This window comes from Palaemon carinicauda, chromosome 2, assembly GCF_036898095.1.
Source record: "Palaemon carinicauda isolate YSFRI2023 chromosome 2, ASM3689809v2, whole genome shotgun sequence".
Taxonomy (NCBI): Eukaryota; Metazoa; Arthropoda; class Malacostraca; order Decapoda; family Palaemonidae; genus Palaemon; species Palaemon carinicauda.
Genome location: NC_090726.1, coordinates 45,384,564 through 45,397,983, shown reverse-complemented (window position 1 = coordinate 45,397,983; position 13,420 = coordinate 45,384,564). Strand labels below are relative to the sequence as shown.

At 43.4% G+C, this 13,420-nt stretch overlaps 1 protein-coding gene across 4 annotated transcripts in view; it reads right to left on the bottom strand.

Annotated features, from left to right (window-relative positions):
* Nucleotides 1–13,420, bottom strand: part of LOC137624525 (calcium-transporting ATPase sarcoplasmic/endoplasmic reticulum type-like) — a 61,575-nt gene that overhangs the window by 28,689 nt on the left and 19,466 nt on the right. For all 4 annotated transcript variants that reach the window (XM_068355396.1, XM_068355423.1, XM_068355404.1 and 1 more), the window contains exons 2-4: nucleotides 6,927–7,090; nucleotides 5,060–5,160; nucleotides 3,785–3,889 (exon numbers count right to left, since the gene is read on the bottom strand). In XM_068355396.1, the coding sequence (XP_068211497.1) occupies nucleotides 3,785–3,889; nucleotides 5,060–5,160; nucleotides 6,927–7,044 (324 nt within the window). In that variant the 5' untranslated portion in view covers nucleotides 7,045–7,090. The remainder of the gene's footprint in view (nucleotides 1–3,784; nucleotides 3,890–5,059; nucleotides 5,161–6,926; nucleotides 7,091–13,420) is intronic.

Sequence of the window (13,420 nt, the reverse complement as noted above, 5' to 3'; positions counted from 1 at the left end):
TTATCCCCTCCTGGTGTAACCAGCCTTCCACATTCGCCATTAGTCTGGTGAAAACTTGGGGAGCTGTGCTGAGACCGAAGCAAAGTGCCCTGAATTGGAAGCACTTGCCCTGGTACACAAATCTCAGATATCTCCTTGAAAACGGATGAATGGGGATGTGAAAATAAGCGTCCTGCAGGTCGAGAGATACCATCCAGTCGCCTGGACGAACTGCAGCCAGAACTGACTGAGTCGTCTCCATGGAGAACTTTGTTTTCTCCACGAAGGCGTTCAGAGAGCTGACATTTAGGACTAGTCTCCATCCACCCCAGTTCTTGGGAACCAGAAACAGGCGATTGTAAAAGCCTGGGGCGACGAGGTCTTGAACCGGCTCTATTGCTCCCTTGACCAACATCTGGTTGACTAGCTCCAGAAGAGCCTCTCGTTTCCCCGCATCGGTGTACAGAGCCACTAAGGCCAGGGGAGTGTCTGAGAGAGGTGGTTTCCTTTAAAAAGGGGATCTTGTAACCTTCCTTGACAACCGAGAGGGACCAGGTGTCCGCCGCTCTACTTTTCCAAGACTGCCAAAAACGAGACTGTCTTGCCCCTACTGGTGTCTGGAGGACTTCCATCTCATTTTTTGGACCGGGGCCTAAACGCACCTCTGCTGGTCCTTGGCCCTGACTCTTGTCTTCTCCCCCTAAAATCCGCTCTCGAGGAGGTCCTGCCCCGAAAGGGCTGTTGATACTTCTTCTCTTCCTTCTTCAGAGGAGCAGGAGCAACAGGTAAGGTTTTCCTAGCAGACCGAGACAAAAGGTCCTGAGTAGCCTTCTGTGCCAGAGAAAGGGAGATATCTCTGACCAGAGCTTCAGGAAAGAGATGACGTGAAAAAGGGGCGTAAAGCAGCTCCGACTTCTGGGCAACAGTCACAGATCTAGAGGTGAAGGAGCACAAAAGGGCCCTCTTCTTTAAGACCAATGCTGAGAAAAGGGAAGCCAATTCATTCGCTCCATCCCTTAGAGCTTTGTCCATGCAGGACATGATACTCGTCAGGTCCTTCTTGTCCTCCATGAGTTCAGACTTCCTGGCCAGAGTCCCGATAGACCAGACCAGGAAGCTGAAAACCTCGAAAACCCTGAAAATTCCCTTGACGAGGTGATCAAGCTTCGACATGGACCACATCACCTTGGCAGAGTTTAAAACATGCCTTCTTGCCGAGTCCACAAGAGCAGAGAAGTCACCTTGGGAGGAGGCAGGCACTCCTAACCCCAAAGGTTCCCCTGTCTCATACCACATACCGGCCTTGGAAGCGAGCCGAGTAGGTGGAAAAGAAAAGGTGGTCTTGACAGCTTGTCTCCGTTCCTTCATCCAATCATCCACTTTAGCGAGAGCTTTCCTGGCCGAAATTGAAAGTTTCATTTTGATGAAGGCCGAAGACTTTGTAGCTTTCTTCCTGGTAAATTGAGACTGAGGAGAACGAGGGGCCAAAGGTTGAAATTCCTCCCCATAAAGTTCCAAAAGAGAGCGAGAAAGAACCTTGTAATCCCTAGAAGAGTCGGCAGGTTTTTCTTCCTCTTCCGAAATATCTTCGAGGTCCTGCTCGAGGATAACATCTTGAAGAGTTGGGCTGCAAGCAGTCTGGCACCGAGAGCTGTTTGAATCCTGGCGCCGAGCGCCACTAACATCCTGTCGGCGAGAAGCGATATCATCACGATGACGAGAAGGGGTATCGTCACGATGACGAGAAGCAGTATCGTCACGATGACGAGAAACGGAATTGTCCTGAAGATGCAGGCTGCCTTCGCCTTGAAAATGCAGACTGCATTCGTCCTGTTTCCTAAGAAACGAGGCGGTAACGTCCTGGCGTTTCGAATGAGAAACGGAATCGTCCTGGCGCCAAGAACGAGAGGCAGTATCGTCCTGGCGCCGAGAGCGGGGGGAAGTAAATTCCTGGCAGCGTGCCGATGAAGAGGGTGTGCGTTGTCGTACGGCCGACGAAGTGTGCAGAGGTTTCTTGGGAGAGATACTAAGTTCTCTCTTAGAAGATCTCTTAACAGGTAAAGAGACGTCCTTACGTCTGACGGACTGTGAAGAAGGGTAGCTGAAAGCTTGAACTAACGATGAAAGTTGTTCCAGCATAACAACCATGAAAGCTTTAGCAACCCCCGCTGGCTCTCGCGGTTCCGAAGGAGGCAGTTGTCGTACGGCTTGACTGGGATCGCTGGCAGAAGAAGCAGGGAGTTTAGCAGGATTAACTGGGCTAAGGACTCTCTGTTTCGCCCTCTTAACAGGAACAACATCGAAATCGTCTTCCGAAGGATCAGGATCTCGGCTACTCGAACAGGGAGAGGGAGAGCGAGACTGCACATCCCGGTTCCACCCTCTCTTCATTGGTCTTGATTCGTAACGCCAATTACGTCAGGGAGAAGGATCAGGCGAAGACACAAACGTATCCGACACGCCTTTTCTACGGCGGTCAATAGCAGCCTGGGAGGTCGCAACAGGACTGTCTGAGGCGACGACTGACCGAGGATATGCACCTCTCACCCCCTTTCGGCTTTCGACGTACCTTCTCCCTTGGTCCTGGGAGCTTGGTAGAGGTCTAGACCTAGGGGTATGACAGATTCGATCAGCTGCCACCTCCACTGCACTTTCACAAGCACTAATTTCACTTACACCCTCACCTTTAAAGGCCTCCAATTGTGCTTTAATGGCCTCTAATTCAGCAGCTAATTCAGCATACCCAGGGTCATCCGTAGGCACAGATCCTGTAGAAGGGGCAGGAGTTACTTCATTCGGGGAAGGAATAACTTCCAAAGAGGTTACAATTAAAGGGTCAATAGATAAATCTAAGCCAGGCTCACTAGCAGACTTTGACTTTGATTTAGCTCTCCTAACTCTATCAACCTCAAGTTTGCGCACATAGCGCTTCATAGCTAACCAATTATCATCATTTAAAACCTCGCATTCCTTGCACCTATCATCTAGAGCACATTCAAATCCCCTGCAACCCATACAGATAGTGTGAGGGTCAACCGACACTTTCGGTTACCTCACCTTGCAAATATCATTCGCACATATACGAAAATGAATTTTTTCACTCATGATAAGAAAGGAAAAAAGACAAACAACAAAAACGATTGCCAAATCCCAACACAGTGTACTTCACCAAAACCGAAGTCCAAAAAAGCGATGAAGGGAAAGCGATCCGAAAAACTCTAAATGGCGGACCAACGATGTTGTCGATCCGGCCGGCAGAGATAATCTGAGGAACAGAAAACGGGAATGATTCCAGGTACTACCCTGTAAGGTTTGTTAACCATCTAACCACACAACCACCACAAGGCGGTTGCCGCGATTTTCGATTAAATTCTGCCGGAGTCGGAGACTCAGCTATATATACAGTATATAACTGCCAGATAAGTACTATTCATAAAAAGATCCATTTAATTCACTTCACCATATGCTTGCGTTCTATTCATTTCTACTGATAAGAGAAGCGTTTACAAACAAACTAAACCAACCTCCTATCACAAGCAAGTAAGAAAAGAGCGACCAATTGGAAAGAGCAGCAATGAGTACATCCATACTCTTTGCAGTCAGAGCAAAAAGGGATGTTATTACAGTTGGCAGGTGGCCACCACCTCACCTCATGCTAACTACTGTTCATACTTGCTAAAGATTCAATAGTCATTCACGCTTGGAAGAAATACTCATATTCAAAGGACAATGATTTGTATACTTGTAGGAACAAATAACAAAAAAGTATTAATCATTACTTTCATAAGACATTAAAGATACTTACTTGCCAGACACCAACTATTGCATTAGCAATAAGAATAAGTAGAATAACCAATGGTTCTACAAAGGCAGTGACTGTTTTTTCACCCTCTTCAAACCACGCCAATACCTGAAAGAAAAACCTCAATTACTAGGGATTTTAACCATCGCACACATACCCTAATTGACCTCAACATGAAGATTAGGAGTAAATGTTCATTCAGTGAAAAAAAATATATACTTTACAGTACTGTACTGTACAGTACCTTTATTAATTCTAATTTTTCAAAGTACTGGTACTGCAGGGTGATTTGTGTTCAGAACTTCTATTGTATGCTATTAACATTATTTAACCCTTTTACCCCCGGGCTATTTGGAACTTTCCATCCCTTAACCCCCAGGGGTTATTTTTTTCAAGCACATTTTGCAGTATATTTTTTTTAAATTGCTCTAACAGCCTTAATTTTTATCATAGAGGTGTCAGGTTGGTCTCATTCTCTTGGAAAATGCCTGAAGTTTCTCAAAAAATTATCAAAAATATGCCCCAAAAAAATGTAAATAGCAGTTTTTAGCAAGGACGTACCGGTACGTCCATGGGGGCAAAGGGATGAGTTTTGTGAAACGTACCAGTACGTCCTTTGGGGGTAAAAGGGTTAATAGGGTTGCACTTAGAGGTATAAATTCATTATAAGAGAACATAAAGGTTAAAATTAGGTAATTTCATCTCTCATATGCATGTATAGTTTTTGTATCACTGGAAGTTTGAATGCATAGCCAAAGGAAACCAACCAAAAGCCATTATGTAAATGTTATGATAAAACCCTGGATTGGAAAATACTCTTTTATTGATCTCCAAATCAAATGATAATCAAACGTGACACCTGATATGACACAATCCACGACTGCAGCACAGACATCGCTATAAAATTAATAGTGCACAATCAAAAGACACCCCTCAAAAATATATACTGTATACAAAAAGCTGAAATTACCTTCCCCTACTGAAAACACTTAACATACAAATAATGACAAACAGATGTAAAGCAAAAATATTACTATATATATGCAGAACTTTTTTTTATAAAAAAAAAAAACATATTCAAAGGAAAACTAGTCTCCTTTATTCTGTATTTACTGTATATCAAAGTGAATAAAAATTGAAAATATAATACAAAGTGAAAACAATTAAATTTGATATTACAAAATGCATTATTTAAAAGAAATTCTTAATATTACACTTGAAACAGCCAAAATTAATAAAATATCATACAGAATTCAATATATTATACGAATTACTTACAAATGATATAATAGCAGCCATAAGTAGAATTTTTACAAGAAGATCATCAAACTGTTCTAGAACTAACTGGAAAAGAGATTTGCCCTCCTCAGCTGGTAACTCTGTGAAGAGAAAGTAAGAAATTAGAACAAAACCCTTTCCAAATAACATACTTGTACGATATACGCAACAAACACGTGAATATCTACCTTGGATCTAACATCAGAGAAAGGATTCTTTCTCTTTAACAAATAACCCCAGCAGGACTGAAACCCTTTTAAATGCCAACCCCACCAATGATTTTACAAACGATCTATTTGATGCACCTTTTATGTTGAAAACGCCCAGGTTCTTCAACCTCTGGTATTTCAAACACAAATATATCATATCTCCACTGTAACTGATCACATTTTGGTGCTGTATAATTTCTCAAAAGCCTAATAAATCTTCCCCTTTAATGGGGGAAGGTTTTGAGCAAGATAAAAAATATGTGCAACTTTAATCATCAACATTTATAATTAACTTAACAATCTGTTATATTTTATAAGGCAAATGTCACATACCCTATTATGTTAATTTTATAAATTATCATTAAGAATGAAATTTATATCGTTTCTATTAGAGACAACAAGGTTTTTCATCAGAAATACAGCATATAATAGCAGAGAACAGTATATTGGGAGCGGAGACGTGGGCAATAAAGAAGACAGAAGAGAAGAAGATGGATGTGGCAGAGATGAGAATGTTGAAATGGATGTGTGGGGTGACAAAAAGAGATAAGATACGGAATGAGGTAATTAGGGGTACCACAGGAGTTAGAAAACTATCAGATAAAATCCAACAAAGTAAACTGAGGTGGTATGGTCATGTCATGAGTAGAGATGAACAGTATATTGGGAGGAGAGTGATGGAAATGGAGGTACAGGGAACGAGAAGGAGAGGGAGACCAAAGCGAAGGTGGGTGGACAGTATCAAGGATGACCTCTGATCTAAGGGATTAACCGGTGATGAGGTATGGGACTGAGGTAGAAGGAGAAAGCTGACCAGAAACATCGACCCCACATAGAAGTGGGAAAAGATGCAGACAAAGAAGAAGAGGAGTAGCAGAGAACAGCAAATGAAATCTAAATAAATAAAACTGATATACAGTAGTACACGTACTGAAATAAAGCAGGAAAAAATGATGCTTCTACATGTGTATCAATCACTAGCATAAATTCTTTACAAATATAGCCATGTTTGTAAAGGTTCTTGCGCAGAGAGTTTAAAAATTTCGAAGAACACCAAACCCTTCCTGGATTCCTTTATTCCTATGCGACTCACTCCACCATCTACAATATCTCAGCTCTTTTTGGAAAATCAAGTGTTATTATGACTAAGTATGACTTCTATCTACCTTTATGAACATTATACCATCGAGGAGGAATTTTATTCATGACAGGTGTTTCAATAAGTCAAACTCTGGACCTTGAAAACTTCAAGACATATTTCAAGTGATTAATAAGGGACACATTTTCATTTACTGTATTTATTAATTACTTATCTTAGAGAGGTTACTGAGACAGCATCTGAACATAATATCATGTTGTGTTAAAAAAAAGGGGGGAGGTTATATTTGATTGTACTATATCAGTATGAAAATTCTACATAGGACTGGCTTCACTGCATGGAACAGTGTTATTAACGTATGGTACATTTGCAAAGGTTAAATAATTAATAGGGTATATCTTGGTCATGCCATAAACAGTGCAACGAAGTAAAGAAAGGGATTACTTTTCCTTAAATTGTACTACTGTAAAAGGTTGTACAACAGACAAAAAAAAATTACCAGTACATTAATAAATGTTAAATATATTTAATCTTATACTTCAAGAAACATGACACTTACCATTTGGTCCATATTTTTCTTGACTGTTTTTAACTTGGGCCTCCGTTAGGCCTTTACTCATATCTACGGCAAACTGCGAGAGGACATCCTCGCAGGAATATGTATGTGCATCTTCCATCTTGATTGATTCTTTTTCTAAACCAACCCTCTCACTAAATTACAATCTGAAAATATAATAAAACAAATTATAACGGGTTATGATGACTCATACCTTTCAAACAGAAAGAAGTATTTCCACCTTACACATCTCGTATGTCCCCATAAATTATAATAAATTCTAAGCTCATAAATGTCTTTCCTTTAACCCTTTTACCCCCAGGCTATTTGGAACTTTCCAACCCTTAACTCCTAGGGGTTTTCTTTTTTTTCAAGCACATTTTGCAATATATATTTTTTTTAAATTGCTCTAACAGCCTTAATTTTCGTCATAGAGAGGTCAGGTTGGTCTCATTCTTTAAGAAAATGCCTTTAGTTTCTCATAAAGTTGTCAAAACCATGCAAAAAATGTTATTTTCCTTAGTAAAATAAATTTTTGAATATACTTACCCGATGATCATGTAGCTGTCAACTCTGTTGCCCGACAGAAATCTAAGGTCGGGATACGCCAGCGATCGCTATACAGGTGGGGGTGTACACAACAGCGCCATCTGTGAGCAGGTACTCAAGTACTTCTTGTCAACAAGAACTCAATTTTCTCCTCGGTCCACTGGTTCTCTATGGGGAGGAAGGGAGGGTCCTTAAATTCATGATCATCGGGTAAGTATATTCAAAAATTTATTTTACTAAGGAAAATAACATTTTTCAATATTAATCTTACCCGATGATCATGTAGCTGATTCACACCCAGGGTGGTGGGTGGAGACCAGCATACATGTTAACATTAGAAGCTAAGTATCCCGTATCTTATTTTAGCAGTTATTCAAAATAACAAACATAAAATAAATAAGTACCTGGTAAGGAAGTCGACTTGAACCCTTACTCTGCCTTTTTAAGTACGTCTTCCTTACTGAGCCTAGCGATCCTCTTAGGATGCTGAGCGACTCCTAGGTGCTGAAGTATGAAGGGCTGCAACCCATACTAAAGGACCTCATCACAACCTCTAATCTAGGCGCTTCTCAAGAAAGAATTTGACCACCCGCCAAATCAACCAGGATGCGGAAGGCTTCTTAGCCTTCCGGACAACCCAGAAATATTTCAAGAGAAAGATTGAAAAGGTTCTGGAATTAGGGAATTGTAGTGGTGGAGCCCCCACCACTACTGCACTCGTTGCTACGAATGGTCCCAGAGTGTAGCAGTTCTCGTAAAGAGACTGGACATTCTTAAGATAAAAGACGCGAACACTGATTAGCTTTTCCAAAAGGTTGCGTCGAATATATTTTGCAGAGATCTATTTTGTTTAAAGGTCACGGAAGTCGTGACAGCTCTAACTTCGTGTGTCCTTACCTTCAGCCAAGCTTGGTCTTCCTCATTCAGAAGGGAATGAGCTTCTCGTATTAACAGTCTGAAAATAATAGGATAAAGAATTCTCTGACATAGGCAAAGATGAATTCTTAACTGAACACCATAAAGCTTCAGACGGGCCTCGTAAAGGTTTTTAAAATAGAACTTAAGAGCTCTTACAGGACATAATACTCTTTCTAGTTCATTTCCAACCATACGATAAGTTTGGAATAACGAACGATATTGGTCAAGGCCGAGAAGGCAGCTCGTGTTTGGCTAGAAAACCAAGATGTAGAACATGTAGCCGTTTCGGATGAAAATCCGATGTTCTTGCTGAAGGCATGAATCTCACTGACTCTTTTAGCTGTGGTTAAGCATATCAGGAAAAGAGTCTTAAAGGTGAGATCTTTCAGGGAGGCTGATTGAAGTGGTTCGAACCTGTCTAACATAAGGAATCTTAGAACCACGTCTAAGTTCCAACCAGGTGTAACCAAACGACGCTCCTTCGTGGTCTCAAAAGACTTAAGGAGGTCCTGTAGATCTTTATTGTTGGAAAGATCTAAGCCTTTGTGACGGAAGACTGATGCCAACATGCTTCTGTAACCCTTGAAAGTGGGAGCTGAAAGAGATCGCTCTTTCCTCAGATATAAGAGGAAGTCAGCTATTTGAGTTACAGAGGTACTGGTCGAGGATACGGATACTGACTTGCACCAGTTTAGGAAGATTTCCCACTTCGATTGGTAGACTCTAAGGGTGGATGTTCTCCTTGCTCTAACAATCGCTCTGGTTGCCTCCTTCGAAAAACCTCTAGTTCTCGAGAGTCTTTCGATACTCTGAAGGCAGTGAGACGAAGAGCGTGGAGGCCTTGGAGTACCTTCTTACGCGTGGCAGACGTAGCAGGTCCACCCTTAGGGGAAGAGTTCTGGGAACGTCTACTAGCCATCGAAGTACCTCGGTAAGTTATTCTCTCGCGGGCCAGAGGGAAGCAACTAGTGTCAACTTTGTCCCATCGTGAGAGGCGAACTTCTGCAGTACCTTGTTGACAATCTAGAACGGAGGGAATGCATATAGATCTAGATGAGACTAATCTAGTAGAAAGGCATCTAAAAGAACCACTGCTGGGTCCGGGATAGGTGAGCAAAGAATTGAGAGCCTCTTGGACATCGAGGTTGCGAAGAGATCTATGGTTGGCTGGCCCCAGGTGACCCAAAGTCTCTTGCATACATCTCTGTGGAGGGTCCAATATGTTGGAATTATTGTCCCTTCCTACTGAGACAATCTGCTAAGACATTCAAGTTGCCTTGGAAGAAACTTGTTACTAGTGAAAAGTCTAGACCTGTTGAACAGGAGAGGAGGTCACTAGCGAACTTGCACCATGTCAGAGAGTAGGTCCCTCCTTGCTAGAAGATGAACATCAAAGCAGGGAGTTGTCCGTGTTGACCTCCACTACTTTGTCTTGAAGGAGAGACCTGAAGCTTTTCCAGGTCAGACGTACTGCCAGAAGCTTCTTGCAGTTAAAATGCATTGTCCTTTGACTCGAGTTCCATAATCCCGAGCATTCCCTACCGCCTAAGGTCGCACCCCAGCCTACGTCCGATGCGTCTGAGAAGAGAACGTGGTTGGGAGTCTGAATAGTCAGGGGAAGACCCTATAAAAGGTTGATAAAGTCCTTTCATCAGGTTAGACCAGACTTATCTTCCGGAAACCGGGATCGAGACCGCTTCTAGCGTCTTGTCCTTTTCCAGTGAAGAGCTAGATGAAACCGAAGAGGACGGAGGTGTAGTCTTCCAAGTGACACCAATTGAACCACGGATGACAGTGTCCTAACCAGACTCATCCACAGCCTGACAGGGCCGTATTCCTTCTTCAGCATCTTCTGGATGGATAGCAGGGCTGGGGGTTGATCGTCTTGTTCAGCCATGTCCTCATCAGAGGGTTCCTCATCCGAAACTGATGAGGAAACGGCAACGGAGAGGGCAACGTTTGACTTGCTGAATCCGGTCGCACTGGTGGATGCGTGACGGAGCCGGACACAAGATCATGGTACTGCTGCACAGTCTGTGAACTGTCAACCATGGGGATGCGAGGAAGTACAGCGACAACCCGAAACTGTCTAGACTGTCTGGGTAGAGCAGACAACCCCTTATCGGGTTGCTGAGGTTGCCGCACTGCGTCACAACAAGTCACCTCTGCTGGTTGTTGAACGTCTTCCCAGTGACACACTGAACGTCCACAACCACCTCCGAGAGTAGCTTAACGTCAACGTGCGACTGGCAACCCACACTGGGTCGCACCGGTGGAGGAACCATCTCAACTGGCGGACGTGAGTAGGATACCTCAGCGTCAACAGGGCGTACAACCAACCGGTAGGAAGGTCGTTGGCAAGAAGGTTCTTCTCCGTAAAAAATCCTCTAACAAGGACTAAACTTGGACTGCATGTCTTGCAACAAAGCCAAAGGTCTATGGGAGCAGGTGTGGCAACAGACGGGGTTAGCGACTGAAGCGAAACCATTTACCCTCCCTGGAAGCATGTTATGCTTTAATTAAAGTCCATAGGAGGCTAAGCAGCTTAAGGCTCCTCTCCAAATGACAGAGTCCTCAAGGGAATATCAGAAGGAGGGAGAACAGCACTTTCTCATCTAGAGGAACCATGTCCGAGAAAAGCTAGGTTATCTCAGTGAGGGTTTCACTGGTGCAAAAGCAGCAGACCAGAAGGCAACATTATGAAACTGCTTGACAGTCTGTGAACTGTCAAAAACTGAACTGTCAACCACAACAGGAGCGTGAGGACATACAGCACTGGTGTATTAGTAGCAGACCAGAAGGCAACGTCATTTAACTGTTTGACAGTCTGTGAGTTGGCAACAACCAAAGTTGTGTGGGGAAGCCTCAACTCCTGACTGACTAGTTTGCTGCGGGCGAGTGGCGGTAACCACAGTGTGTTGCGGAGGCTGACACACCGTGTCAAAACACGGCAGCTTGTGGTAGCTCACGCACGGCAACGGAGTGCTCCGTGTGTCTGTGGGAGTCGTCATACATCTGGCAGGGTTGACTGTGCATGGGTGGAGGAGCTCTCACAACAAGAGTGTGGGAGCAGGAAGCCATGCCGGGCGCACAACCGTGGTAGGTGTAGGCCCACGGGTGCATCGTCAACCTTCTCCGCAGTCGGAGTGTGGGAGCTGGCAACAACAAAAGCGGAGTGTTGGTGCGTGGGAGGGACTGCCGTGGGTTGCGGAGCATGCCGCATGGGTTGTGGAGCATGCCGCATTGTGTCAAAACACGGCAGCTCTACAGCACCTTCCCACTGCTGATGCGGTAGCTCACGCATGTCAATGGAGGGTGCAGCATGAACATGCGTCTGGCAGGGTCGACTGCGCATCGGAGGTGGAGCTCTCACAGGTGGAGTGTGGGAGCAGGCAGCCGCAGTATCTGCTGAGCGCACAACCGTGGCAGGTTGAAGATTAACAGGTGCATTGTCAACCTTCCAGCACGATACTCCTGCATGAAGGAGCAAGCTGAGACTGTATAGTCTGCAGCATGGACCACTAGGGTCTATGAAAGACGGCAACAAACGGAGCTACTGTCCGTTGTGACTGAGGGTCTAAAACAGCTGGTGCGGCAACAGACGGAGTTACTGCCTGTTGCGGTACCACCTTGCCTCTCTTGGGAGGTGTGCAGTCGTCGGATGACTGGAGCGAGTCCGAACTGACCCAGTGGCTACACCTAGGCCGTTGGACTTGCGCGGAAGGGACCGACTTGCACTTAAAAGCTGCAAGATTTGGTCCATGATTTCTGCGAGAAACCTCTTCCGCAGACGAGGAAGAAATGGGCTCTCTCGTCTTTGTGTGGGTGGGGTGATCACGTCGGCAACGTGTGTAGATACACCCGAAACCACGGAGGGAAACGTCTGTTCGTCGATCAAGACCTGTGGAACCCATAAGTCCTTCGACATTACTTCTCCCCTGGGCTTGGGAGCTTGTAAGAGGTATCGGACTAGGTGAACAACTGGCACGAACAGACGAACCCTTGAACGCAACACTGTAACACTTTGCGCATATCACTTTATCACTTTTGATTTTCTGTTTGCACTTATTTCACTGAACTCGAAACTTTAACTGATTTCTACCTGAAACACGCAATCCTATCCTTCATTAAAAGGTAGTAATTGCGAAAACAGTTTACAATGTAACAGAAAAACATAATGAAAGATAAAGAATTCAGTGGCTGGAAAAGAGACTAAACACTAGATCAAATAAACTACGTTTAAAATCTCTCACCGCATAAAGCCTGGGAACAAGAATAAAACTCTAGAAACGTTTTACCTTCTTCCCCTATAGCGACTAGGGAGAAGAGTAAAAAAAAAAGAGAACAACGTTACACGCTTGAACGAAACGTTTATTCTCCTCTCTCTCCCTCCGTCTCTATCTCTCTCTCTCTCTCTCTCTCTTGACTTATAACCTGAGAGATGAGCCCAATTATATATCGTTAAAACATATTATTTGTTAAAGGAAAAAAAACTGAAAGGTTTCCCAAATAAAAAGTTCCTTTATTAGAATTAAAACCATTTAAGCTAAGAAAGAATGAACGAAACGCTAGAATCGGTTTACTCTTACTGCAACGTGAAACCGTGAAATACTCTCTCTCTATCGTAACGATAGAGCGCATGTTGAACGTTCTGAACGTCAACAACTGCGGAGACTAAACTAAACGTTAGTTCATCTTTGAAAACAGTACGAGACTATCAAAGAAATTCTTTCAAAAACATTAAAATCAAAATAGCATAAATTCTTAAAAGGAAATACGATATGACGGGCTCAATGTTAATTAACTTCGGTTCCAAGTAAGGACCGCCTACTATTAGGAAAGGTCGCATATAAACAAACATAAAAATTAATTTTTATAAGTTTATAATAAATGGAAAGTTAATCGAAGAGGCCTATAAATGGCGGAGAGATATAAAATAAATCTATAACTTTGTTAAGCAAAATTACCAAAAACCTAAACACACTTCCGTCTAAGGGAAGGGTCGGTCATTAAAAGTGAAAGAGAGTCTA